The 25,824-nt window shown below is 61.5% G+C and overlaps 1 protein-coding gene across 1 annotated transcript in view; it reads left to right on the top strand.

Annotated features, from left to right (window-relative positions):
- Nucleotides 1-25,824, top strand: part of LOC144951768 (teashirt homolog 3-like) — a 79,499-nt gene that overhangs the window by 37,156 nt on the left and 16,519 nt on the right. Inside the window, 2 exon segments of the mRNA XM_078882132.1 lie at nucleotides 9,665-10,290; nucleotides 10,292-13,692. Of these exon segments, the coding sequence (XP_078738258.1) occupies nucleotides 9,665-10,290; nucleotides 10,292-13,687 (4,022 nt within the window). The 3' untranslated portion in view covers nucleotides 13,688-13,692.

Below are 25,824 nucleotides of genomic sequence, written 5' to 3'. Positions count from 1 at the left end.
ATAAAAGAAGTCGCGGGCTGCGATTTATGGTGATAGCGGCGATATAGCACGTTGACTTTAAAAGTTCACCGCCTCCTGCCATAAAGATGCTTTGAAGTGGCCCCTGTGCCCAGCGGCGGGGCGACACGTCTCCCCGCCTCGTCACCGCCCTGGGCCGTGTGCCTTTCGAATTTAGCCGAGCAAAAGCCGGGCCCTGATTTACCGGGCCGCCGGTTTAACACCGCGGCTTTCCTCGCGGTGACTTCCTGTCCAAAGTGTGGTCCTCGGTGGGGTTGTTTTATTTTATATTCATTTTTTTCTCTGTCCGTACGTCCATCCGTCCCGCGCGGAGTTCTTTCACGACCAACGTCGCGATTCGCAGACCGCTTTCCGTCCCGGGCGACATCGGCACGGGCGACCCCGCTTTGTGTCACGTGCCCTCCACCACCCGACGCGGGGGCCGCCGCATGACAACCGAGCCGCCGCGTGCGCCGAGCCGGACCTCGATTCCCCGCGGGACGTCTTGCCGGGCTGGCTGCCGGGCTGGCTGCCGGGCTGGCTGCCGGGCTGGCTGCCGGGCTGGCTGCCGGGCTGGCTGCCGGGCTGGCTGCCGGGCTGGCTGCCGGGCTGGCTGCCGGGCTGGCTGCCGGGCTGGCTGCCGGGCTGGCTGCCGGGCTGGAGTGAGCGGCGCATGCCCCCGCTCGCCGCTTGTGGCTGTCGCAGCAGTGAGCGGTGTGGGGGGAGGGGGGGTAACACTGTACATGGTAATTTTTCACCGAACAACGACAACAACAATAATATTATTCTCCGGCTCGCTCGTCGACTGGGCTATACTCGAGGTGGTGTGCTGTGTGCGTGGTCATAGTTTTCCGGGGTCGTCGATCGCTGAACAGACCGGGGTGAAACTACGCCCCTGCATGTGACGGTGAGGGCAGGGGCGGGGGGGGGCAGTGGGGGGGGGCTTTGGAAGCGGGGGTTGGTGGACCGCGCAGAGATTTGTGAAACGCTTCTCAAAACACCTGCCCTGTGGTGGCCGGCGGGAGACGTCGGTATCACTGGTGGGTGGGTTCACGAACCCATCCGTGCGGAGGTTTGGGTGTCAATCCCCTGGTACGCGTGGAGGGTTCTCTCCCCATCTCCCCACGTGAAGGCCTTCTGAAGAACAATTCTCCAGACTCGGGACAGATCAACGCGCGTGCGTTGAACTTCTTTCGCACCGCACGTAGCCCACCGTGCTAATCGGAGCTGCGAGGGAAGGACAACAACGAGCAGTCATAAAGGAACGAGTCCGTCACTCTGAATGATGATTTAAAAGTGCGTAGCTCCAGTGGCTTCATAATGTCGGAAGGAAGAGCGCGTTCCAGACGGCCGCAACATCGCCCCACCCGCTCCCCGCCACTGCAAACAGCTGGCAGGACCCTCCTGCCAACTGCGTCCTAAGACTCGGTGAACACGCGTTCAGTCGTCGTCGTCGTAGCAGCGAGAGTCTGGACCGCGTGCGGTTCATCTCACGTGGACACGTCCCTGCGCACGCTGCCTTCTGTGACGTCGTCGCTCTCGTTGTCGACGTTGCGCCTTCTGCGTCATCGCCGGACGTTGGACCCGGCGCGATCTCCACCCAGCTCCGAAAAGGCCCTTTAATTATTCCGCGAGTAATTGCGCATTAATAAAAACATTTCCGGAACAAAACGAGAGCCAGCGGATTCCAGCGTTCCAACGGCGTTCAACGAATTAATCAAATATGCAAATAATCGTTCGGGGAGCGGGAGGGGAGGGGGCAGCGACTTTGTCAGAACCGATGAAGCCTCCGGACCGGGCAGCCTCATTCACACCCCCCTCTCCCCCCCCCTCTCCACGTCACTGGATGTGGCCTTGAATAACAAAAACAAACGGGCGACGTCTCGGGCGTGATGGCCTTCTCTTCGCGGCACGTTGCCCTCTTCTTATTCTTCTTCGTGTGCTGCGGGCACAAAGGGCCATTGCCCGAAACGTCGCCTCTTACGTATTTTCCTTTGGAGACCACGCGGTGTTGTTGCGAACGACATCAGGGGGGCCATGAACGTCCGCTGTGAAGGGGCGCGACGCTTCGTAACACGTCCGGCTGCCACTGTTGAACTATATTTGTATTTTGCCAGGTAGGCTCCCGCGGGGCTATGCCGCTCTTTCTTCAGAAGGAACCTGGATATCGCAAGTAGTAGGCCGACGCAGGCGGCTTGTCGTCGTCGTCGTCGAAGTCATCACGTGGCAATTAAAAAGCATCAAAATAACTCTCCGAATGCGTGACGTCGATTCTAAATGTGGAGACAAGTCCACGAGAGCACGGGGAGAGGGACGCAACCTCCAGATGTACAGCAGCAGCAGGCGTCAGGGTTGGGATCGAACCCACGACCCCCTGCACACCAGGCGAGGTAGTCAACATCTCCACCGCAGCAAACCCCATTAACCCGGTTGGGCCGCTGGGGTCTCAAGCGGAAAAAAACCTTCGGAGGCGAGCGGCGAACGTCCACCCAGCGCCCCCCCCCCCCCCCCCCAATCTGGTTCTGTGAGCCATCGGCTCGTTAAATGGCTTTGGGGTTCGGACTCCAAACGGCGATCGTCTCGAAGCTTTTCACCTACAGATCACAAATGTTAATACATATTTATGTATTTAATTACTATAATTATATATGCGGGGTGCTTCAAGGAGAATCTTAACACTTATACGGAACTATCGTTTTGAATGGAAAAAATAACGTATAATACACTGTAACAGTGTAACAATTGTATGTTAATAGCTTCAAAAAGTCAAAATGCCTCCACTTGCTCGCCATCGTTGTCAACGCGTGCCTGGAATCTTCTCCAGGTGGTCTCCAAAGCCCAGAGGCAGCAGCTTCTTGTGGTCTTGTTGCAAATCCGTAGAAGTGTTAAAAGCATGTTTGTGAAGCACCCTGCTTCGACGATGGCAAGGTCGTCGCGGTTGGCAGCGGTGTTTTCCCCTCTTCGTTTCCCCGTGACACCGATGTGATTACAGAAGGGGGCGGCTTGTCCGTGGCGTGCCGCTCACAGAGGGACATCTACTTGGTAGGCGATGCAAATCTCACGAGACACAAAGGCAGAGCGACGCCGTGGATCACAGAAATAAATCACGCACCCTGAGTACGCTCGGATTTCTGCCCAGGGTGGACACTGCCCATGGTGGACACTGCCATGGTGGACATTGCCCATGGTGGACATTGCCCAGGGTGGACATTGCCCAGGATGGACACTGCCATGGTGGACATTGCCCAGGGTGGACATTGCCCAGGGTAGACACTGCCATGGTGAATATTGCCCAGGGTGGACACTGCCCATGGTGGACACTGCCCAGGGTGGACATTGCCCAGGGTGGACACTGCCAGGGTGGACATTGCCCAGGGTGGACACTGCCATGGTGGACATTGCCCAGGGTGGACACTGCCCATGGTGGACACTGCCATGGTGGACATTGCCCAGGGTGGACACTGCCCATGGTGGACACTGCCCAGGGTGGACACTGCCCAGGGTGGACACTGCCCATGGTGGACACTGCCCATGGTGGACATTGTCCAGGGTGGGTGGGTTGCCTCGGCAGCTCTGTGGCTATAATTGTTTCACTTGATGATGATTGCTTCTGTTGCGATCGAAACGTCGTGATGTGTTTTTTATTATTTCTCTGGCTCCGTGGCGTTACCGAAAGAGGCAAAAAGAATATGGATTTATTTAATTATTTTTGGCACAATGGTCGGCGCAAGTGACGTCACTGGAACCCCTTATGGGGTAAAACCCAACATTGTATCCTATAGGATCGCCCTAAATCCTCCCCCGCCCACCTGACTCCTCCCTCCCCCTAGCATCGATGAACGCAGCAGCCCCCGCGTCATCGCCGCCACCACCACCACCACCAACATCACCAACACCGCCGCCACCACCCCCGCCGCCACCACCACCGCCACCACCACCCCCGCCGCCGCCACCACCACCCCCGCCGCCACCGCCATCACCGCCGCCGCCACCACCGCCGCCACCGCCGCCACCACCAACACCACCACCGCCACTACTACCACCACCACTGCCCCCGCCCTGGTGGTGGTGGTGACATCCCACGGATGTCCTGAAACGTGAATTCCTTCGGATAATTTGGCCGGGAAACGGAGAGAGAGGGAGGGAGGGAGCGAGGGAGGGAGGGGAGGGAGCGAGGGAGGGAGAGATTAATCAAACCGGGTGGTGTGGGGAGGGAGGGGGGTGAAGGCATGACGGAATCTCGCTCGTTCTCAAGGAAATTATTTTCTTAGCTGCGCCACCACGGGTTTGTATTCTGCCTGCCCCCCACCCGACACAACCTCGGCCAGGTACCCCCCCCCCTCCCCATTTAAAAGCATCAAACACTTTTATTACCCCCATAAATCAAGCGGCTGAATCTAGCGACAGCTCCGAACTCGGCGTCCATGGATTAAAGGTATAAATCACCGTGCGCAGTAACGTGGAGACACAAGCAAATACTTTATCGCAGGAGCGCCGCGGTTAGACGCTTTAATTATTTTTTAGCGCCCACCCCCCCCCCCTCGGCCCACGCCGGCCCCCCCATCCCCACCGGCCTGCCCCCCGTTACCCGCGTAACGAGCGCGTTAACATCGGCGAGGCCCACATTGGGGTCAAGTGTGGGTGACCCCCGGTGGGGTCAAGTGCGGGTCACCCCCGGTGGGGTCAAGTGCGGGTGACCCCCGGTGGGGTCAAGTGCGGGTCACCCCCGTGGGATCAAGTGTGGGTGAATCCGGTGGGGTCAAGTGTGGGTGACCCCCGGTGGGGTCAAGTGAGTGACCCCCGTGGGGTCAAGTGTGGGTGACTCCGGTGGGGTCAAGTGAGTGACCCCCGGTGGGGTCAAGTGTGGGTGACTCCGGTGGGGTCAAGTGTGGGTGACTCCGGTGGGGTCAAGTGTGGGTGACTCCCGCCAGGCCGGCGGACCCCTCCTCTCCCTGGCTCACGTGCGGTGGGGAGGCGCTTGGGACAGCAGCGGCGCGAGCGAGGGTCCGGCACTTGCAGGTGCTGCGCCTCTGCCATTCGCATATTTTTATTTTGGTGCGCAACTCTTTACCGCTCACGTTTGTTTTTATTTTCCCGCTTCATTTTAATGTCGCGGGATTGGCATTATTTTGTTTTGCTCCCATCCGTGCCCCCCCCCCCACTACGGCACTTTACTTATTTATTTTCGCGTTGAATTTATCGGTGGGGGTCTGCGGGGGTGGGGGGTCGGCATGCCACTCGTTACCCTAATTGGCTTCTCTGTACGTCGCAAGTTTGCCGCGTCAAAGTTGGGAGGGGGTGGACGGGCGGGTGGTGGTGGTGGCGGTGGTTGACGGGCGATCGCCAGCGATGTCGCTCGCGTTTAAGGCGGCGGTGCCCGCGGCTCCGCGGTTGTGGACCCGACTGGCGGTGTCGAGGCCAGGAGGTCAAGTGACATCTCCCACTCGGCGCTGTCCGATGGGATCACGCCGCCGCCGTCGTGCCGCCAGCGAACTGGCGCGGTGAAAACCGCGGGCGGTCGGGTGGGATGCACGCGGTGTGTGTGTGTCTCTGTGTGTGTGTCTCTGTGTGTGTGTGTCTCTGTGTGTGTGTGGGGAGCGGTGGTGTAGCAGTTAGTGGTGGTGTAGCAGCGCTCCGAACCCGGCGACCCGAGTTCACTTCCCGCTCACGGCCAACACCGGTGACGATTATCTGAACCGGTCTCGGGCCTTCCCTAGGTCGACTCAGCCTCAAATGAGTACCTCGTGTATTGTGTAAACATCGCCACTGGGGAGACAAAGGCGGCCGGGCGTGGTGCTGGCCACCCACTCCCCTCATGTGCCGTACCGGCCTTCAGAGGTGCTCGCTAACAGCACTTGCTCCTACGGTCTGTCAAGGCTACACGGGGGATCTTTGTCTTTGTGTGTGTAGGTGTGTGTGCGTGTGTGCACGTGGAGTGGTAGTGTAGCGGTTAGCCGCGCTGTGCCACAAACTCGGGGAGATCCGAGTTCGATTCTCGCTCACGGCCGACAACAGTGGCGGATGTCGTGGCCGAGGCTGGCCGTCCCCAAGGTGGACTCGGCCTTAAATTAGTACGTATTTACTGTATGTACTATATGCATGTTGAACTTCTTTCGGACCGCACGTAGCCAACCGTGGCAATCGGACGCGCGGCTTTGGGAGAGGAGATGATGGCTCCGAGTCTCCTGTGAACGGGCGATGAGGTGTCCCCGATGATTGCTCCTCCACTCTGGTCTGTTACCACGGAAACCCCCCCCCACCACCACCACCAGCTCTCCCTCGCCACCCCCCGCGTGTTCTCGCTACCCGGAGCAATGATCTATGACATGGTAATAACCATTATGTGTTAAAAAACAAAAGTGTGTGTGTGTGCATATTCTGTGTTGACTTGCACCTCTTGCTCCCAAACGCGTTGTCCGATTCGACTCGCGTGTCATTTGCGTGGCCGTTAGACTCAAATGTGGAGCTCGCTTGCTTCTACGCCTGCGCCGAACGTGTTTTTCTCGTGGCACCTCTGCTCTCATCATATTTGCCCACGGGGTATTTAAAAAAAAACGATTCATTCTCGTGTGGTTCGTTTTTGACGGGCAGTTCGGCTGCACTCCTCTGCATTGTCGACGTCTTTGTCTTTAAATTTCGATTTAAAGCTTTCGTGACTGCAGGGATTCATATTATTGGTTCTTTCGGTAAAGTCACGTAATAATAAAATAATACGAATTTTAAATAATACAATTCTCACGACGCAAGCAGCCGTTGTGGCCGAAACGTCGTGAGAATTTTATGTTTTATTTTTATTATTTCCCTTCGTGACTTTACCGAAAGAACCAAGAATATGAGTCTTTGTCTTTGGTAGAGGCTTTTTTGTTTGGGTTAGATCGTGTAAGATATCAAACGGTACTCGAATTGTAAACGTTGTAGTGGGTTTACTCTGCAACACACAACCGGTGTGCGTGGACTAGTAACGAATTGGCACGTTCTGTTTACGTGGCAAACCTTACTCATCGGCTGTGTCGGGTGGTGGCGGCGTTAACGTCACATTTATATATTTACGCGATCTAACCTCTGCTATGGATAATAGTGGTCGTAAAAGCCTACTGAGTTTTAAACTCACTGACCGCCTTCGTTGCCGCTGCCGCTGCCGCTGCCGCTGCTGCGTCAAATATCCCGGGCGACCGGCCGCAGGGGACCCCAACAAATCGTCGGTGCACGCTCGGGATGAGATCGTGTGGGGTAGAGAGAGAAAGAGAGAGAGTTGGGGGGGTGGGGGGAGACGTGGGTTAGAGGGCAAGCACAGGTTGATGACGTCACCCAAACTAAAAGTGGGGCCTTGGGCAGGACGCGTCGCGGCGACACGCCCAGGAGCGTGAACCGCGCAGCGTCAGCGGGGGGCAGGCGGGGGATGGGGCCACTAAATCTTTGCACAGATGGGAATACACCCACTTGCTGTACTATCGTAATCTGGCCATGAGTCAGGAAATCGTTTATTTTTTTTATGTTACCAGCTAAGGCTCACTGAGCTACACGTGTAGCGCTTTTTCAGAAGCGACCTGGCTATCACTGATGATGGCTCAGCGAAGTGGCTTGTCGTTGCGTGGAGACAAAAATCCACGTGACCACGGGGAGAGAGACAGAGAGAGAGACGCAAACTCCAAATATACAGCAGCAGGCGTCAGGGTCGGAATCGAACCCACGACCTCCTGAAAACCAGGCGAGGTAGTTGACATCTCCTAGTTACCGCTGTGCCCTGGGCTTGACCCCTGACATCTGACCTCGAGCATGTTCCCCGTTGACCCCTGTGACCCCGCGGTTTTCCCGAGGGCGACGCCGGTGATTTTTTTTTTTTTACCCAGAAACTACGGCAAATAACCCAGTGGGAATGCGGATGGCATTCCGTGAAGGCGGCAGTAATATTAGTCTTCACGTAACGAGAAGGGGGCAGTGATAGGGGCAGTGATGGGGCAGTGATAGGGGCAGTGATAGGGGCAGGGCTTGGCATGGTCGTAGCTGGGGGGTAAGGCCTCGGCTGATCGCCGCCGCCGCGTTCATCCGAGGTCTCTCCGGCGGGCGAGGCCGGAGGCCACTCATCACCGTGTCCTGCACGTGGCCGCCACCACCAGGGTGCTGGTGGTGAGGGGTGCGGGGGAGGGGACTGCTGATTGGTCAGTGATAAATGAATAGTGTCGGTCTTTACCCGCAAAATCGAATTGTTTGATATAAACGTGCACGGCATGGGGGAGGGGGGGGGGTTGTGTTGGTGGATGGGGCAGGGGGTCCGGGTGACCCGGCGAGGTGCCGGTGACCTGGCGCTGGAGAGAGCGGCATCTGAACTTGACTTCCACCAAGATGATCCGCTGGCACGCGGGAGCGAAAACTTTGGGGCGGTCCAGCCCGGGTGACGTGGTGTGCCGGGGGGGGGGGAGCTCGAGAAACGACGTGAGAGTGAAGTTCTGTCATTATTTTATTATTTTTATTATTATTCTTTTAACGCGCCATTGCGACGCTCCCAGCACCGCGTTACATAACGGCTCCTCCGCTCCGGTCGTAACGCAGCCCGGCAATAAACTATGCGGCGGCCATTCCCTGACTCCCCGCCCACCCGCCCGCCCGCCCCACCCACTTGCTTTCTAACGAGCAAGGTTATAATGACATTCCTGCCGCTTTGGTAATGACTTAATTGAAATAGAATTTAAATGTCTGATTTGCATAATTGGCCAGGCCGTGGTACAATGGGAAATCATTTCTCAAAGCAGTCGCTCGCTCTCCGGCGCTGTCGTTACGGGATTGGGATAATTCATTTTTTTCCCTCCCCACTTACGCTCCGTGTAAATGTTGACGGATCGCCGTCGGCCGTAAACAATGCGTTCGCGGTTCCCCTGACAACGCGCCGGCGTTGGCGGTGTTTACCGTGTCGTCGCATCACAACGGCAGCAGCAGCGACGACAACAACAACAATAATTGACGTGTGCCAAGCGGCGCATTTCATCCGTAGGTCGCAATGCGCCACCCCTGTGCAAGGGAGGGCGGGCGATAAATAGAACCTGCGGGGTAAATGGCCAGAACTTAAACTGGAAACATTTATAGCAGCCACGTAAAGTCCAACTGAGCCGTGTGACTCTTTTTCAGAAGCGACGTGGCCATCACAAACAATAGCGCAACGAAAGTGGCTTCTCATCATCATCATCATCATCGCGTGACGTTGATTCTAAATATGGAGGGGAAAACCGGAGGGCCGGAGAAAAATCCACCCGACCACGGGGAGAGAGACGCAGACTCCAAATATACAGCAGCAGGCGTCGTGAGGGTCGGGATCGAACCCACGACCACCTGTATACCAGGCGAGGGAGTTAACATCTCCTAGCCACCGTGTGTGTTTAGTTTCTGATACTGGTGAGACTAGGCCCTAAAGAAGCCTGCAAGTTTCTTATCGGAGCGCGTTGGTTTGCATGCTCACCACACGTACTGTGTGTGATTCCTTGCAAAAGGTTTCTATTTGGTGTTTGAACATCTGAACACCTCCTGTTTTAGTGGCAGAAAGGGTAAATCACCTGTAATAATTTTTGTCATAACTGCGTTTAGTTTTGTTGTCTTTCCCCCGCACCTCTGATGAGCACGGTGACATTTTGACACGCACAATCTATCAATCAATTGACCCCCGCTTGTATCCCAGCGTTCCTGTCGGAGGATGAGCTGCTGCAATCTGGGAATGACGGAGAGGACGAGGAGAGGTCGGAGGTCAGCGACTCGGGCGCCAAAGACGACGCCGCCTCGGAGCTGCCCGAGGCGCCGCCGGCGCCGGCGGGTGGTGGAGGAGGAGCCGATCCTCCCCGGACGGACGAGGACTGCAACGGGCGCGCGAAGCGAGCTGGCGACACGGTAGCGGCGGCGGTGGCGCCGGCAAAACCCCTCCGCAAAGACTCGACCGACGCGGGCGCCGGCGAGGCCGGCGGCGCCGGCGCCGCGGTCTCCGACGGTGCCGAGGACCCGGCGAAATCCGACCGCGGTGACGAGAAAAAGGGGCGGGCGGAGGCGGAGCCGCGGGCGTGCGACGCCGGCAGGACGGCGCCGTCACTCGGGGAGAAGCGGCCGGCGCGGCCCGACGAGCGCAAGGAGAACGGCGCCGACGGCGGCCTGGCGCGGGAGAGCTTCGCGCACATGAAGGCCATCTACGCCAGCCTGCTCTCCCATCCCTACTGGTCCACCGTGGGCTACGGCCACGGCCCGCCGGCGCTCGGCAAATCTGGCGGCGGCGGCGCAAACAGCGGCGTCAACGCCGACAGATACGGCGGCGGCGGGGGGCGGCGGGGGCGGGGGGGGCACCGGGGGCGGCGGAGGCGCCTTCAACTGGCACCGTGCGGCGGTGGCGCGGACTATGCAGCAGCACGCCGGGGCTCCCGGCAAGCACGCCGAGTCGGCGTCGGCGTCGTCCGCGGGGACCGGGGGGCCCGGCACGGCGCGTGCGGCGGCGCACGCGCCGGGCGGTCGGCCGAGCCCGCCGGCGGCGACGGGCGCCAGCAAGTTCCGGTGCAAGGACTGCAGCGGCGCGTACGACACGCTGGTGCAGCTGACGGTGCACATGAGCGAGACGGGCCATTACCGCGACGAGAACGTCGACCGCGACGGGCACCGCGACCGCCGCTGGTCCAAGGCGCGCAAGCGCTCGCTGGTGGACATGGAGAGCGAGCGGGAGGCGCAGAAGGTGCTCAAGTGCATGTGCTGCGGTCACTCGTTCGAGTCGCTGCAGGACCTCAGCGTGCACATGATCCGCACGAAGCACTACCAGAAGCTGCCGCTCAAGGAGCCGTTCTCGGCCGCCGCCGCCGCCGCCGGCGCGGGCCACGCCGCCAGGCCCGGCCCGGCCGTCAAGAAGAAGGCGCAGGCCGACGGGCACCGCCTCGGCGACGCGGGATCGGAGCGCAAGGGCGCCGGGTCGGCACCGTCCTCCGACCGCGCTTCGCCGGCGGGAAAGGCCAAGCCGGGGCAGCAGGGAGCGCCGTCGAACAGCCGGTGCGGCTACCAGAATGGCGCGAGCTACGCGTGGCAATTCGAGGCGAAGAAGTCGCAGATCCTCAAGTGCATGGAGTGCGGCAGCTCGCACGACACGCTGCAGCAGCTGACGGCGCACATGATGGTGACGGGACACTTCCTCAAGGTCACCAGCTCCGCACTCAAGAAGGGCAAGCACGTGGCCTTCGAGCAGCAGCAGCCGCCGCCGGCGCCGCCGTCGTCGCACGACGCCAAGGTGCAGGCGGTGCAGGCGGTGCAGCCGCTTCCGAGTAGCGTCGCCGTGCCGACCGCCGCCGCCGGCCACAAACCGCCGGCGCCCGCCGCGACGGAGCCGCGCCCCAAGCCTCCGGCCTCCCCGTCCGCGTCCCTCCCCGGGCCGCCGCCGTCCCCGCAGCGGGCGCCCAATGGGCCCCCGGCGTCCCCGTCGCCGCGCCGCCCCGCCCGCAGGGCGTCGCCCGCGGGGGGCGGCCCCCGCGAAGCGCCGGCGGCCGGCGGGGGGAGCCCCCCGAGCTCGCCCGTCCCGACGCCGCCGGCGGCGTCGCCCGCCAAGGACCCGGCGGCGGCGCTGGCGGTGCAGCGGATGCCGGACGAGGCATCGCGCGGAGCGGCGGGCAAGGAAGACGGCGGCGGCAAGAGCGCGAGAGAGGGGAGCGGCCGGGGGAGCGCCGCCGGCGGTTGCACGGGCGGGGAGGGGGAGCCGTTCTCGCGGTACCTGCGTGAGGAGGACCTGGGCAGCAGCAGCGGCGCCGCAGCCGGACGCGACATCCTCAAGTCGCTCGAGAGCATGGTGTCGTCGGCCATCGACAAGGCGCAGAACGGCGCTCCCAGCTGGGGCGGCTACCCCAGCATCCACGCCGCCTACCAGATCCCCGGCCTGGTGCGGCCGGGCCGGCCCGACGAGCCGGCCAAGGAGCTCCTAGCTCCGAAGGTGGAGCAGCAGCAGCAGCAGCTGCACCAGCAGCAGCAGCAGCTGCAACAGCAGCAGCAGCAGCTGCAACAGCAGCAGCAGCTGCACCAGCAGCAGCAGCAGCTGCAACAGCAGCAGCAGCTGCAACAGCAGCAGCAGCCGGCGCCGACGACGACAGCCGTAGTGGCTGCACCGGAGCCGGGGACTGGCGGAGCGAGTGCGCAGCCAGCGCCACGCAGCAAGGTGCACGCGATGGAGGAGCTGGTGAAGAAGGTGTCGGGGAACATCCAGAAGGCGGAGGAGAGCCGGACGCGCGCGGGGGTAAAGTCGCCGCTCGTCGCCGCGCCCGCCGCCGCAGCCGCAGCCGCGGCAAAAAGCGAGGGCGGCCCGGACGTGAAGAGGGCACGGAGCTCGGCGAGGGGCGGCAGCCACAGGCACGGGGGGGACGGCGCGCCGGCCAAGAGGAGGGACACCTCGAGGAACGCTCACAAGGAGGCGGGCGCCGGCGGCGCCGGTGGCGCCGGCGGTGCGACCGCCGGCGAACAGGGCAAGGGTTTTCCGGCGGTAAGCTGCTACCAACCGCCCGAGAAGGCGCCGGTGAACCCGCTGAGCGCGCTGCAGTCGGTGATGAATGCCCACCTGGGCAAAGTGGCCAAGCCGACGGCGCCGGTCACCGACCCCATCTCCATGCTGTACAAGATGAGCAGCGGGCTGCTGGACAAGCTGGTGGCCGCCACGCCGCCCGCGCAGGCGCGGAGCTCCGAGCCGCTGGAGGCGTCGTTCTACCGGCACCGCCGGCGGCAGGAGGACGGCGGCGTCGGCGGCGTCGGAGGCGTCGGAGGCGGGTCATCGGACCAGCCCATCGACCTCACCAAGTCGGCGAAGGGCGACGCCAACGGGCAAACGGACGGCCGCGTCACGCCGACGCCCGGGCGCCAGCCGCCGCCGAAGCCGCCTCGCGCCCCGTCCAGCACCGGCTCGGAGAGGTCGGACGCGGACGGACGCGGCGGCGGCTGCAGCGGCGGCGGCAGCGGCAGCGGCGGCAGCAGCGCGGCGGAGGAGGCGGACGACCCGGCCAACGGGCGCAAGCGCAAGGGGCGCCAGTCGAGCTGGAACCCGCAGCACCTGCTGCTGCTGCAGGCGCAGCTGGTGGCCGGCCTGCGGAGGAGCGGGGACGGGAAGTACGTCGTGCCGGACCTGAGCAGCAAGGCGCGCGCCAGCGTCGCCCGGCTGACGGGCGTCGGCGTGACGACCATCAGCCACTGGCTGGCCAACGTCAAGTACCAGATCAAGAAGAGCGGCGGCACCAAGTTCCTCAAGCACATGGACACGGACCACCCGGTGTTCTACTGCGCCGGCTGCGCGCTGCAGTTCCGCTCGCCCGCCGCCTACGTGGCCCACCTGGAGTCCCACCTGGGCTTCCAGGTGGGCGACCTGCCCGGCGTGTCGGAGGAGCGGCTGCGGGAGTGGGCGTCGCGCGGGAGGGCGCCGGCAACCGCGGCGGACGACGACGGCGGCGGTGGCGGCGGCGCCAAAGTGGCGCCGGGTGGCAGGAACGAAGGGGGGGAGGAGGCGGAGAAGGCGGCGCTGGCGTTGCCGGTGAGGGGCAGCGACGGGTGCGGGCGGGGGTCGAGTGACGGAGACGGCGGCGGCGGTCGCGCCGTCAAGCTGACGAGGAGCCGTGCTCACCACGGCAGGAGCGGGGGAGGAGGAGGCGGCGGCAGCAGCGGCGGCGGTGGCCAGCGGGCGACGTCTGCTGATAACGGGAAGAACTCGTAGCCAAGGTGAGAGGAGCGCGCTTGTGTGTGTGCGTGTGCGCGCGTGCGTGTGTGTGCGTGCGCGCACGTGTGTGCGTGCGTGCGTGTGTGTGGAGAGCGGTGGTGCAGCGGTTAGCAGCGCCGCGCGACGAATCCGGCGACCCCGAGCTGGACTCCCTGCCGCCCTCCCGCCCTCCCGCCCGTGCTCCACTCTCTCTGAGTCGCCTTGCCCTGGCTGCCCCGCAGCCTTCCGTGCTCCCGTGCCCTGCCCGGCACGCGACGGCATCTCAGGGCCCGAGTGTGAGAATGGGTCCGGCAGCTGGATGCGAGCGTTCAGGTTGCGCTCGTGCAACCTCATCTCGATTGGAAACTCGCATCTCGAGAATTGCTTCTTGTGCTCAGTTTGTTGTCCATCACCACGCACCTCCGATTAGCACGGTTAGCTACGTACGGTGCAAAAGAAGTTCAACAAATGTACGTAGCCAACTGTGGCCGGTGTGAGGTGCCGGAAATTGGACGTGCAACAGGGCGGGGCCCGGTTCGAATACAAGCGCCGTTGGCCCCTGCCGGTGCCGTCGCCGGTGCCGTCGCCCGTGCCGGCGCGGTCGCGAGATCGTCGCGCGGTCGCGCTCGCTAGATCGTCCCTCTCCGCCCCCCCGCCACCCCCCGGGAGATTCTTCGGGGTTTCGGCGGAGCGTCCGTCTCGCTCTCGCCGATCGCGCCGAGTTCGCCGTCGGCTCGCGGCCGGTGGCGCGGCGCGGCCGGGTTCCCTGTGGGGGCTCCCCGTGGGATTTGTCCCCTTTGTGAAAGTATTCATTGCGACTCGCCCCATCGCTGGCTCGGCAAAGTCGCTCGCTCGTCACGCCGGAGTGTTTTGTTCGCTCTGAGGCGTTGCGCGCTTCCAGGGAGGCAGTGTGGCCGACGGGATGTGTGAAGTGAAAAAAAACCCGATAAATCTCCCCCTACTACACAATGCCTTCACTCACAGAAAGACAAAGATCCCCCGTATAGCCTTGACAGACTGTCGGGGCAAGTGCTGTTAGCGAGCAGCACCTATGAAGGCCAGCACTGTGGTACACGAGGGGGTGGGTGGCCTGCACCACGCCCGGCTGCCTTTGTCCCCCCAGTGGCGATGTTTACACACCGTACCAGGTACTCATTTGAGGCTGAGTCGACCTAGGGGAAGGCCATGAACGGTTCGGATAATTATCTCGAAAAACTATTAACTTCTAAATCTTTTGCAGTATTTTTTGTATTACTTCAGGATAAATACATGTTAATTTTGATTCATATGTTGTTTTTTTCTGACTTTATGTGAACGAAAAGACACAAATTCGCCCGTTTTCTCATTTAAATAGGTACATTTCAAAATATCACTGCCCTGGTCACAAAAGCAAAGTTTGTGGGGAATAATAGCCATTTTGTGTACTTTTTAGGCATCAGCAATTATGAAATAACACTTACTACCCAGCAACAAAAATTGTGTTAGACCGTGTAATCGTCACTGGTGTTGGTGGACATGAGCGGCAATCGAACCCAGGTCGCCGGGTTCTATTCCCGACCTCCCGCCGTAGCGCGGCGCCCTGGTGGTGAGCTCGGGTGGGGGGTGGTGGGGGTGGGGGGCACGGGAACAAACGGCCGTGATTGGGGGGCCGACGTCCCAACACGGTTGGGAACCGCCGGCCTAATGCCTCCATGCTGGAGAGGCACGAAGTCCCCTATCCCCCTCCCCCCCACCCTCCATCCCTCCGCTGGTGGCACCAGCGCGTGCAGCCGGTTCATCAGCTGACCCTTGAGCCAAGCAAACGGGAGCCCTGCCCCTTTCCCCCGCCAGCGCCGCCATCACCACCATCGCCATTACCATCACCGTCGCCATCACCACCATCGCCATTACCATCACCGTCGCCATCACCACCATCACCACCATCACCACAATCACCATCGCCATCACCATCGCCATCACCACCAACCACCACCGCAATCACCACCGCCATCACTACCATCACCACCATCGCCATCATCACCATTGCTATCACTACCGACTGCCACTGCCACCACCACCGCCATCACCACCAACCACCACCGCCATCACCACCGCAATCACCACCGCCATCACCACCGCAATCACCACCGCCATCACCACCAACCACCACCGCCATCACCACCATCACCACCATCGCCATCATCACCATCGCCATCACAATCGCTATCGCCACCGCCATCGCTACCGACTGCCACCACCGCCATCACCACCGCCATCACCGCCACCACCGCCATCACCGCCGTCGCGAGTGTCGCTCTCTCCGCGCCGAGCCCAGGCCCTCCCGGTGGCGTGCGCGTCTCCGCGTGCCGGTCCCTCGCCGTAATTGTCACCGTTAATTGACAACCCGCGGCGTGGCGGGGCCCCGCTGCCGTGACGAGCGGTGGCGGCGAGGAGGGAAAAAGGAAAAAAACCCGACGCTCTGCGGCACAAATTGCACGCTCGCCGACATAATGAGATGACATTGTCTGCACCTCCCCAACCGCGCGCACCTCCCCCCCCCCACCCCCATCCGCGTGTCGCTGCCGCAATCAGCCAGCCCCTCCATCCTCCCCCTGCGCTTGATGAGCCGTCTTCATCATCGCTCGTCGCGCGAGCAAAATAATATTTGAGTGGTTTTCTTTTGGGGGGGGGGGGGTGGTGATGGTGGAGGGGTGGGGTTGGGGGGTGATGGGGGGGGGCCGTCGCCGTCACCATCGCTGACGATTGTGAACCGGCGTGAGCCGATCTGATGAACCTCATCAATTATTGAAAGCCTCGAGCCACGTCACCGAAAAAAATAATAATCTAAAAAAGTTTCATTGTTGCGAGAGAGTGAGAGTGAGAGAGAGGGTGAGAGAGAGAGTGAGAAAGGCATCGCAGCCCTTTTAATTTCGGTGCCTCGAGGAGACATGAGAAGGTGATAATCACCAAAGAGGAAAGGAGAGGTCATTAACACCTTTGGCAAAAGCAATATTCTGAGCTGTGGGTGGCACCATTAACAAGCAAACAGCATTTCCCATTCAATTACACCGCCCCGCTAATGTCGCCTCGCACTGAGGTGCGTTGTCAGCCCCGTCTAAACGAGACGCGCCGCGCCCACAGATTAACCCCTCCGTGCGGCGCGCGGGCGGCGCACGCCGGTTCTCTCCGGCGGGCGACGCCACCGCCGTGACCCCCTCCGGCGACCCCCGCGTGACCCCAGGGGGAGGGAGGGAGAGGGCGATGGCGTTCGCCCGATTCCTGTTGCGGCGGCGGCGGGGTCGGAATGGCGCGCGGGCGCTCGGCGGGCAAAAGCGGAACGAAAACTGCGGGGAAAAAGAGGTGCGCCGGGGAGCGACGCACGCCGGCGGTTAGGCCGAGAGGCAGAAAGAGGAGCGGGTGGGAGCCGCGCCCGGGGCAGGACTCGTCGCGGCCAGAAGCGACGATGGCCGACGGTCGAGAGGGGACGCCGGGAGACGCGGCCGGAGCGGTGAAATCGTCTCGAGCGCGGCGCAGGCTCCGGGCGGAACGCCGCACCGCACGCGCGACGGACGCGGCGACGGCTCGGAGGAGAGGGAGGTGGGGGGGGCATTCCATCCAGCGGCGGACAGATCGCGATCGACGTGCGCGGGAGGGGGGGGGGTGTCCTTGTGGCACGCAGCGCCGGCGGCGACGTTCGCGAGCTCCTCCCTTCGCGGGGCGTCCGGATATCCGCCGAGATCACGCGAGAGGTGGCGATGGCTCGGTGGTGGGGGACATTTATCCAACGGTGGATATATGGTGGCTGCTTACGATTGCTCTCAAGCACGCGGGCAGCCGGTTCCGCGGACGGGAGCTGGCGGAATGGGCCGGCCCATCTCGAGGGCGAGGAGAAGGAGGAGGAGGTGGGGGATGAGCTGAGGAGGACGAGGAGAGGACGAGCAAGGAGGAGGTGGAGCGGGAGCAGGGGGGAGAGGCTCCAGCGATGCGGGCTGCATGGGAAGTGGCGATTGATCGATAAATCTGTATTAGCCCTGCTCCAGCACGAGGGGCCCTGGGAACACAAACCTCAGGCCACAATGGAGCTCTTAATGGAGTGGAGTTTAATGAATTGGGACGGCCTCGCTGTGGCCGGCGTGGGCACGGGGCGGGCGCGGGGACGGTGCCCACGGGAGCGCTCCGGAGCGCTCTTCCCTCTTGCTGCCCGGCATCCCGGGTCCATCCCCCCCCGGTGTTTGCCGAAAGTCCGTCCCGTTTGCTTTTGCCACACGGGCAAATGGGCATCACAGTGGCTATGAGATGTTAACTACCTCGCCTGGTATGCAGGAGGTCGTGGGTTCGATCCCGACCCCGACGCCTGCTGTGTATTGGGAGTTTGCGTCTCTCTCCCCGTGGCCGCGTGGATTTTTCTTCTGGGTCCCCCGGTTCTTTGTCCCCACATTTAGAATCGACGTCACGCGTTGAGAGTATTTGGCTGCTATAAATGTCCACACGACAATGACGACGATGACGATGATGATGGTGGTGAGCCGCTTCGTTGGACTATCAAGTGTGGTAGCCAGGCGGCTTCTGAAAGAGAGCTGCATAGTTCAGTTGGGGCCTTAACTGTCAAATAAAAACATCGTCTAGTTATAGCGAGTTGATGAATTGTCACGATTCAGTGCGAGTCTACCGGCAATCGGGAGTGAGGCCCCCCACACACTCGGTGTCAGATTGGTCCCTCTGAGCAGAGACCAAACAAAGCGGAAGCCCAGGGCCCCGACTCGATCAGAGGGGGGGGGGCCACAGGTTCATGACGCAATGGTGGTGCAACAAACGCCAATTGAAGCTCGTCGAACGAAATACCATTTGAATTGTAATAAGTCTGTTCGTGTAATTATTTCACACAACTGTGATACAATTAAGCAGCTTGTCCAGAATGCAATGTCTGTTGTCGGAGCCGGCACTCGACATTTCCCCCTCCCCCCCCCTCGCTCTAGAGGCATCGGCACCACTCTACAAAAGCATAAACCTCCAGCCCCACCACTGCGTTCCTTCCCATCCCAGCCGCTGCCGCATCCTCCCACCCTCACCACGGCACTGTTCATCATCACGTGACGCACACCAAAAATAATTTCTGCTTAGGTACCCCCCCCCCGACTCCTTCCCGCTCCCCCTAGCGGGGGGTGGGGGGGGGTCCCTTTCTTGTTTTTTTGCTGCCCTCCCTCCTCTCCGCCGTTCAGCCCCCCTCCTCCTCGCCGTGAGTGGCGCCGTGCCAAACGTCACGTCCCCGATATCGGCGCGCCGGGCGCGCCAGGCAGCTGGCGGTGAACGTGACGACGCCGAGAGATGAACTCCGCGTGCCCGTGCAGCTGCAGATGGCGGCTCGCAGTGAAACGTTCCGGTGGGGGGAGGGGGGCGGGGCTCGTTGCGAATTTTTTTTATGTTTTTGCGTTTGACAATAACAACAAATTCTAGGGGCACGAGCTGAAATCCTCGCAGCGGGCTTGTCCCCCTTGACGCCCGCCCTTTGAAAGCCCCTGAACCTCCACGTTCTTGTTGACGGGGTGGGAGGGGGGAGGGGGAACGCATCCCCCGCCTTGTTCGCTCTCCTCGGCGAGGGGCGGCCGCGGCCTCGTTCCTCCTCTTCCTCGACGCCGAACGCGCTTCGGTGAATTCCTCGCGCGCCGACAACCGGCGGACGGACGGACCTGACGCACGCCTGTGCCGCTGTGCGCGTTGAGGAAGTTTCTCACTGCGGCGGTTTCGCACGCGGGAGAAGGAAAAACGTGAACGTTGGCTCGTGAACGTTCCGCCGCGATCTTGACCGCGCCGTCAATTTGTCGCGAGTGAACAAAACGCCCTCGTGAACGTCTCGCCGACGTCGCCGGGGCGGGGGGGGGGTCCCACCCGGGTGGGTCCCACCCCTCCTCCCTCCCCTCCTCCCTCCCCGTTTCAACGCCTCGGAGCGTAATGGGAGGGTGAGGCGTCCCGTGTCTCTGTGTCGTCACGTGCGCGACTTCACGTGGCGTTCTATTCTTCTTCTTGGGTCCTCTGCACGAGAGCGGGGTGGGTGGGGGGGGTCCCCTGTCCCAGTTGGATTTCTTCCAGACTCTATCCCCCGTGCCTTCCCCTTCATTTTCACCGCACGGATCTCTCACCGCTTTCGCTTCATCCACCCTTGGGCGAGCCTTCCGCTCTGACTGTTCGCCCCAGTCCAGGCCTTGGGCCTTCTCTGAAAGGCTTCCAATGGGAGCGCGACGCCTCGCCCCCTGACCTCCTCCTCTCTCTCGTCGCATCTCCAACCTGGCTCCTGCATTCCGTCCGACTGATCTTTCGCCGCCGCCACCGCCACCGCCTCGCTCACCGCACCCACATCCCAAATGTGAACTGATCCTAATCTCGCCCTGTCTCCGGATGTAATTACCATACCTGCTAATGCACCCGGCGACCTGGCGGGGAGAGGCTGGGGGGAGTCGGGGGGGGGGGTGGTGGAAGGGAGTTAGTTGGGGGGGGAGTTGGGGGGGGAGTTGGGGGGTGGGGGGGGGGTGGTGGGGGGGGGGAGTTGGGGGGGGGAGTTGGGGGGGGTGGTGGGGTGGTGGTGGGGGGGGTGGTGGTGGGGGGGGGGTGGTGGTGGGGGGGAGTTGGGGGGGGGAGTTGGGGGGGGTGGTGGGGTGGTGGTGGGGGGGGTGGTGGTGGGGGGGGGTGGTGGTGGGGGGGGGGGTGGTGGTGGGGGGGGGGGTGGTTAGCATCCTGCGCTGTGAACCGCGCGACCCGAGTTGTTCGACTCCCGGCCGCGTTGGCGAGCGCCGTGCGAACCGGTCCGGGCCCCCTCCCGACTCGTGCCCCGTGCTCGCCGGCCCCACACCGACCAGCGTGGTGAGCTTCGGTGAAACAACCGCCACACGACCGACGTTGCGCGAGGAGGCATTCATCCAGCGGTGGATCGACAGAGAGGCTGCGAATGGTGAATCGTTGACGTTATGTATCATTCATGACCACAGTCATAAGCAGGACTCCAACATTCACCCAGTTCGAACGAGCAAACCAACGAACCGGCTTTGACTCTCTGGGTCTCATCAGCAGAGTCGGGCTTGTTCCACCGCATGCTCCGTGGATTTCCAGGTGTTACTGGCAAGGGATCTCCCGCCTCGAGCACAGGGGCCTGTTGGACACAACGGGGAGCTTTGTGCACGCCGGCGGTGTCCGGTTACTCCGCCCGCACCGCGGTAGAATTCGGCAGGAATCGGCGCGGCGGCTCCTCTGGGTTCCGGTGAGAGCGCGTGACGGTGGTCGAGTGGCTCGCAGTAATTTCCGGACGCGGACCCGCGTGGCTCCCACGCCGCCGCCGCCCGCGCTTTCAAGGGGGCCCTTTGTGTCGCGATCGCCACACTCGGGGGGGGGGGGGGGGTCGCCCAGGGTTCAGGGTTGAGCCGGAGGTCGCGCGCCAGGGAAGACGCCGCCCCCGCCGCTGCAGCCGCACCGCCACACACCTGCTGCTGCTGCTGCCTCCACCACCACCACCGCTACGCCACCACCACCACTACGCCACCATCACCACGGCCGCTACGCCACCACCACCACCGCTACACCATCACCACCGCTACCGCACCACCACCGCTACGCCACCACCACTACCGCACCACCACCACCGCCGCTACGCCACCATCACCGCTACGCCACCACCGCCGCTACGCCACCACCACCGCTACCGCACCACCACCGCTACCGCACCACTACCACCGCTACGCCACCACCACCACACTCCTGCTGCTGCCGCCACCGCTGGTTGGCGCTACGCTCCGCTGCGAACCTGGCGACCCGAGTTTGATTCCCCGCTCACGGCCAACGCCCGTCGACTCAGTCTCACATGAGTAGCTGGTGCGGTGTATAAACATCGCCACTGGGGAGACAAAGGCGGTCGGGCGTGGTGTTGGTCACCCACCCCCTCGTGTGCCGTGCCGGCCTTCATCGGTGCTAATTGCAAACAGCACTTGCCCCAGCAGTCTGTGCAGCCTATACGGGGGGGATCTTTGTATTTTGTCTTTGGTGGCGGCAGTGGTTGTAATTGTGGTGGTGGTTGTGGCAGTGGTGTAGTTGTGGTGGTGGTTGTAGTTTTGGTGGTGGTTGTGGTGGCGGTGGCGGTGGTTGTAATTGTGGTGGTGGTGGTGGTTGTGGTGGTGGTGGTGGTGGCGGTGGTTGTAGTTGTGGTGGTGGTGGTGGAGGGGCTGCCCTCCCTCTCTCACCGTTCCGCTCGAGTGCCCGGCAGCGAGAGTCACCGCCCGTGTGCCCTCCCTGTTTTTGTTTGCTGTTTTTATTTTATTTCTTGTTTGTGATCATTCCCCGTCGTTCTCCACTTTCCCTCTCGGTGACGCTGACGGCGCTAACAGCCGGTGGCTGTGTGCCAGGCGCGTCCAACGCGCACTTCCATTGCCCCCCCCCCATGCCGCCCCCTGTAGATGTGTAGTTGGGCGTGGGAGCTTTGGGATTCCAGAGATTTTAGGGAAAAGCCTGGAGACCCGGAGGCCCGTGTGCTGGGGTTTGGGTGAAGTCCCGTTGTTGTGCTGCGCGGTTACTAGTAACAACTATTTAAAACCATTTTAATGTCATTGTCGCCAGATAAGGCCTCACTGAGCGGTGCAGTTCTTTGTCAGAAGCGACGAGGCCGTCACAGATGATGGCTCGACGAAAGTGGCTCGTCATCATCGTCGTCATCGTCACGTGGAAATTGATAGCAGCAGACAAAGACTCTAAAGGCGTGGTGGTGACGTCAATTGTAAATGTGGAGGGAAAACCCGGAGGACCCATAGAAAAGTCCACACGACCACGGGGAGAGAGACACGCAGACTCTAAATATGCAGCAGCAGGCGTTAGGGTCGGGGTCAATGAAATGCTCACCGTTGTTGTTGTTGTTGTCGTTGTTGTCGTTGTTGTTGTTGTTGTTGTCGTTGTTGTTGTTGTCGTTGTTGTTGTTGTTGTCGTCGTTGTTGTCGTCGTTGTTGTTGTTGTTGTTGTCGTCGTCGTCGTTGTTGTTGTAAGTCAACAGTGCTTGTCCAACGCATACGTTCGCCCTCCCCTGCCACAGGAATCTCCACCACTGTCTCTGCGGGGCAGTGAAACGTGAGATGGGCACCAATGCCTCGGCACTCAATTTGAGCAGCAAGGAACTCGCACTTCCCGTTGATAATTAACGGAGCTGCGGACGAGAACATCCCATGGTACGGTGTCAACGTCGATTGACGACCGGGTTGGCTGTGGACAAGCCTCCCCCTGAGGGAACGCCGCTGCTGGGGTTCATTGCACGTGAGGAATTAGCTTGGCCGTACGGGGGAGCCGTAGCCGAGGGGATAGGACACGCGGTGGATCGGTTAAACCGTACGCAGGAGCCGTAGCCCAGGGGGTCGGGGCGCGAGTGTGTGTACCGTATCCCTTCTTCTCGCCCCCTCAGCCTAGCGCCGCCTGGCCGAGCGATCGTAAATTGGGGGGGGGGCGGGGGGAACGAGCGCGTGTCGCCCGTTGTCAGGCGGAGTACGATGCGCCCGCCACAGCGGAGGGACCTCTGGGGAGCGGCCGGGGGGGGGGGGGTGATGAGCGAGGTGCCGCCCTCTCTGCGTCTCCCTTGACGACCGGCTCCGCCGACCCCGGCAACCAAGCGGCAACCTCCTGGGAGGAGGGCGGCGAGGAGGAGGATGAGGTTGTGGAAAACTCGCCGATTGTACAAAATCTGCCACGCGGTGATTTAGTAACGAAGCAGTTTTTATCTTGTTGCCAGGTAAGGCCCCCTGAGCTGTGTAACTCTCTATCAGAGGCGACCTGCCCGTCACAAACGATAGCTCAACGAAGTGGCTCATCATCATCATAACGTGGAAATTGACAGCAACCAAATACTCTAAATGTGTGACGTTGATTCTAAATGTGGGGGGAAAAACTGGAGGACCTGGATACAAATCCAAGTGACCACGTGGGAGAGACGCAAACTCCAAATTTACAGCAGCAGGCGTCAGGGTCGGGATCGAACCCACGACCTCCTGCACACCAGGCGAGGTTGTCAACATCTCCTAGCCATCGTGATGATGATGAGAGAGAGAGACGCAGACTCCAAATATACAGCAGGAGTCAGCGTCTGGATCGAACCCACGACCGCCTGCACACCAGGCGAGGTATCTAACATCTCCTAGCCACCGTGAGGCTCACGGGGCGTGAGCGGTCAGCCCTCCCGTCAGTCCACTGCTGGATGAGGGCCGCCACCTCCCCCATGCCGAGTCCTGGCGGAGCTCGTGATTGTGTTTAGTGCTGTTGTCCTTCCCCCCCCGCAACTCCGATTAGCGTGGTTGGCTGCGTACGGTGCGAAAAAAGTTCAGCATACTTTGTCCGAGCTCTGCGGTGCTATATATGTCCAGATGTTTTCAGACAATGAGCGTTTGTACTCACCAACTCACTCACCTACTTGGCGCCGCGGTGGCCAGGAGATGTTCACCTCCTCGCCTGGTGTGCAGGAGGTCGTGGGTTCAATCCTGACCCTGACGCCTGCTGCTGTATATTTGGAGTTTGCGTGTCTCTCTCTCATCATCATCACGGTGGCGAGGAGATGTTCACCTCCTCGCCTGGTGTGGCATGAGGTCGTGGGTTCAATCCTGACCCTGACGCCTGCTGCTGCTGTACATTTGGAGTCTGCGTGTGTCTCTCTACGGATGGTCACGTGGATTTTGCTCCGGGTCCTCCGGTTGTTGCCCCCACATTTAGAATCAACGTCACCCGTTGAGAGTATTTGGCTCCTGCTATACACTTCCACGTGATGATGATGATGATGACAAGCCACTGGGTTGAGCCGTCAGCTGTGGCCACTTCTGAAAAAGAGCTGCACTGCCCAGTGGGGCCCCTTACATGGTCAAATAAAAAATGAGTTTTGAGGTTACCTGCCTCTGTCTCTCACCGAATCACTTACTAACCCTTCCTCCTCCTGCTCTCCCGCTTCACTCACCTATTCACCCACCTCTCTCACCGAATATCCTCCCTCTCGCACCGTGTGTCCGTGCGCGTTCACCGTCCACGCGCCCCTCAACTCCTCCGAGTACCCGGCGCTGGATCGGGCGATTTTGCCATTGAACCTCTCGGTGGGCTTCAGTGGAGCAGCCGGGGACGACGCGTGGTGACCTTCAACGCCACAAACTGCGATGTTTTGAGTGGCACCCCCTGATGGAGAGATACATGGATCGAGAGATTTGTTTACATTTTCTGGGGGCAAAGCGTTATCGACGGACGTGTCGAGTCGCTGCCCCGGGCGCCGACCGTTGGCGTGACAACGACACCATTGTCAACAACAACAAACGAGCGACGGAGGCGACCCGCAGGTGCGCAGCTCGGCCGCTCGTGGCGAGAGGGAGACGGAGGGAGCGCGTTGCCTTGGCGACGGCACCATACCGTCCGTCACCCGTCAGCTTTACCTGTCGGTGACCCCCAGGTCCGTTTTGGCGGCGCGGGTCCTGACGGCGCTCGGCTCGCCTCGCCTGTCCGTCACCGTCGTCACCGTCGCCGCCGGCCTCATCGTCGTCGTCAGCCGTGGTCGATCCACTGCTGGATGAACGCCTCCCCAAGCCGCCACCGCCACGTCTCCTACGATGTGGCGGTCCGCCCACGTAGCCCTCTGGGGCGCGGTGCATCGCCTCGGCTGCCGTTCCTTTGTTAGTCTCGACCATCGGCCCGCGGTCGGAAGGTTGCGAGTTCAACTCCTGGTTGGGGTTTGGGGGGGGCGGGTGCAGGAGGGGGGGGGGGTGCAGGAGGGGGGTGGGCGGTGCAGTGTAGGGAGTGGGATATAACCCATCATCATCCCTCTCCTGGGTGTCATCAAAATGAGTGCTGTGCCACTTTGTGGGAGAAGTCAACAGCTGTTGTCCTTTGGGTGGCCTCGCTCCTGCCATAGAAACGTGGATTTTCCACCGCTGCCTTTGACCCTGGTCGGACATCACCCTCACTTGCAGAGATGTGCCCTCTCCAAGCGATGAACCACAACACCGCGCTGATCTCGTCAAGGAGCGTAAACCACCATCACGCCAACTCCCATCATCATCCTCGTAGCAGCAGCGGCGGCGGCAGCAGCGGCGGCGGCTTCTGGCTCAGCAGTCGGACGAAGACGGCGGCCGTCGCATCGCGCGCTGCTTCCAGACGCGCTTCCGTGGCCGTCTGGAATGCTCTCCCTTCCC

Source organism: Lampetra fluviatilis, chromosome 63 (genome assembly GCF_964198595.1).
Source record: "Lampetra fluviatilis chromosome 63, kcLamFluv1.1, whole genome shotgun sequence".
NCBI classification, from domain to species: domain Eukaryota; kingdom Metazoa; phylum Chordata; class Hyperoartia; order Petromyzontiformes; family Petromyzontidae; genus Lampetra; species Lampetra fluviatilis.
The sequence above is the reverse complement of the archived record's forward strand: the minus strand, read 5'-3'. Positions and strand labels throughout refer to the sequence as shown.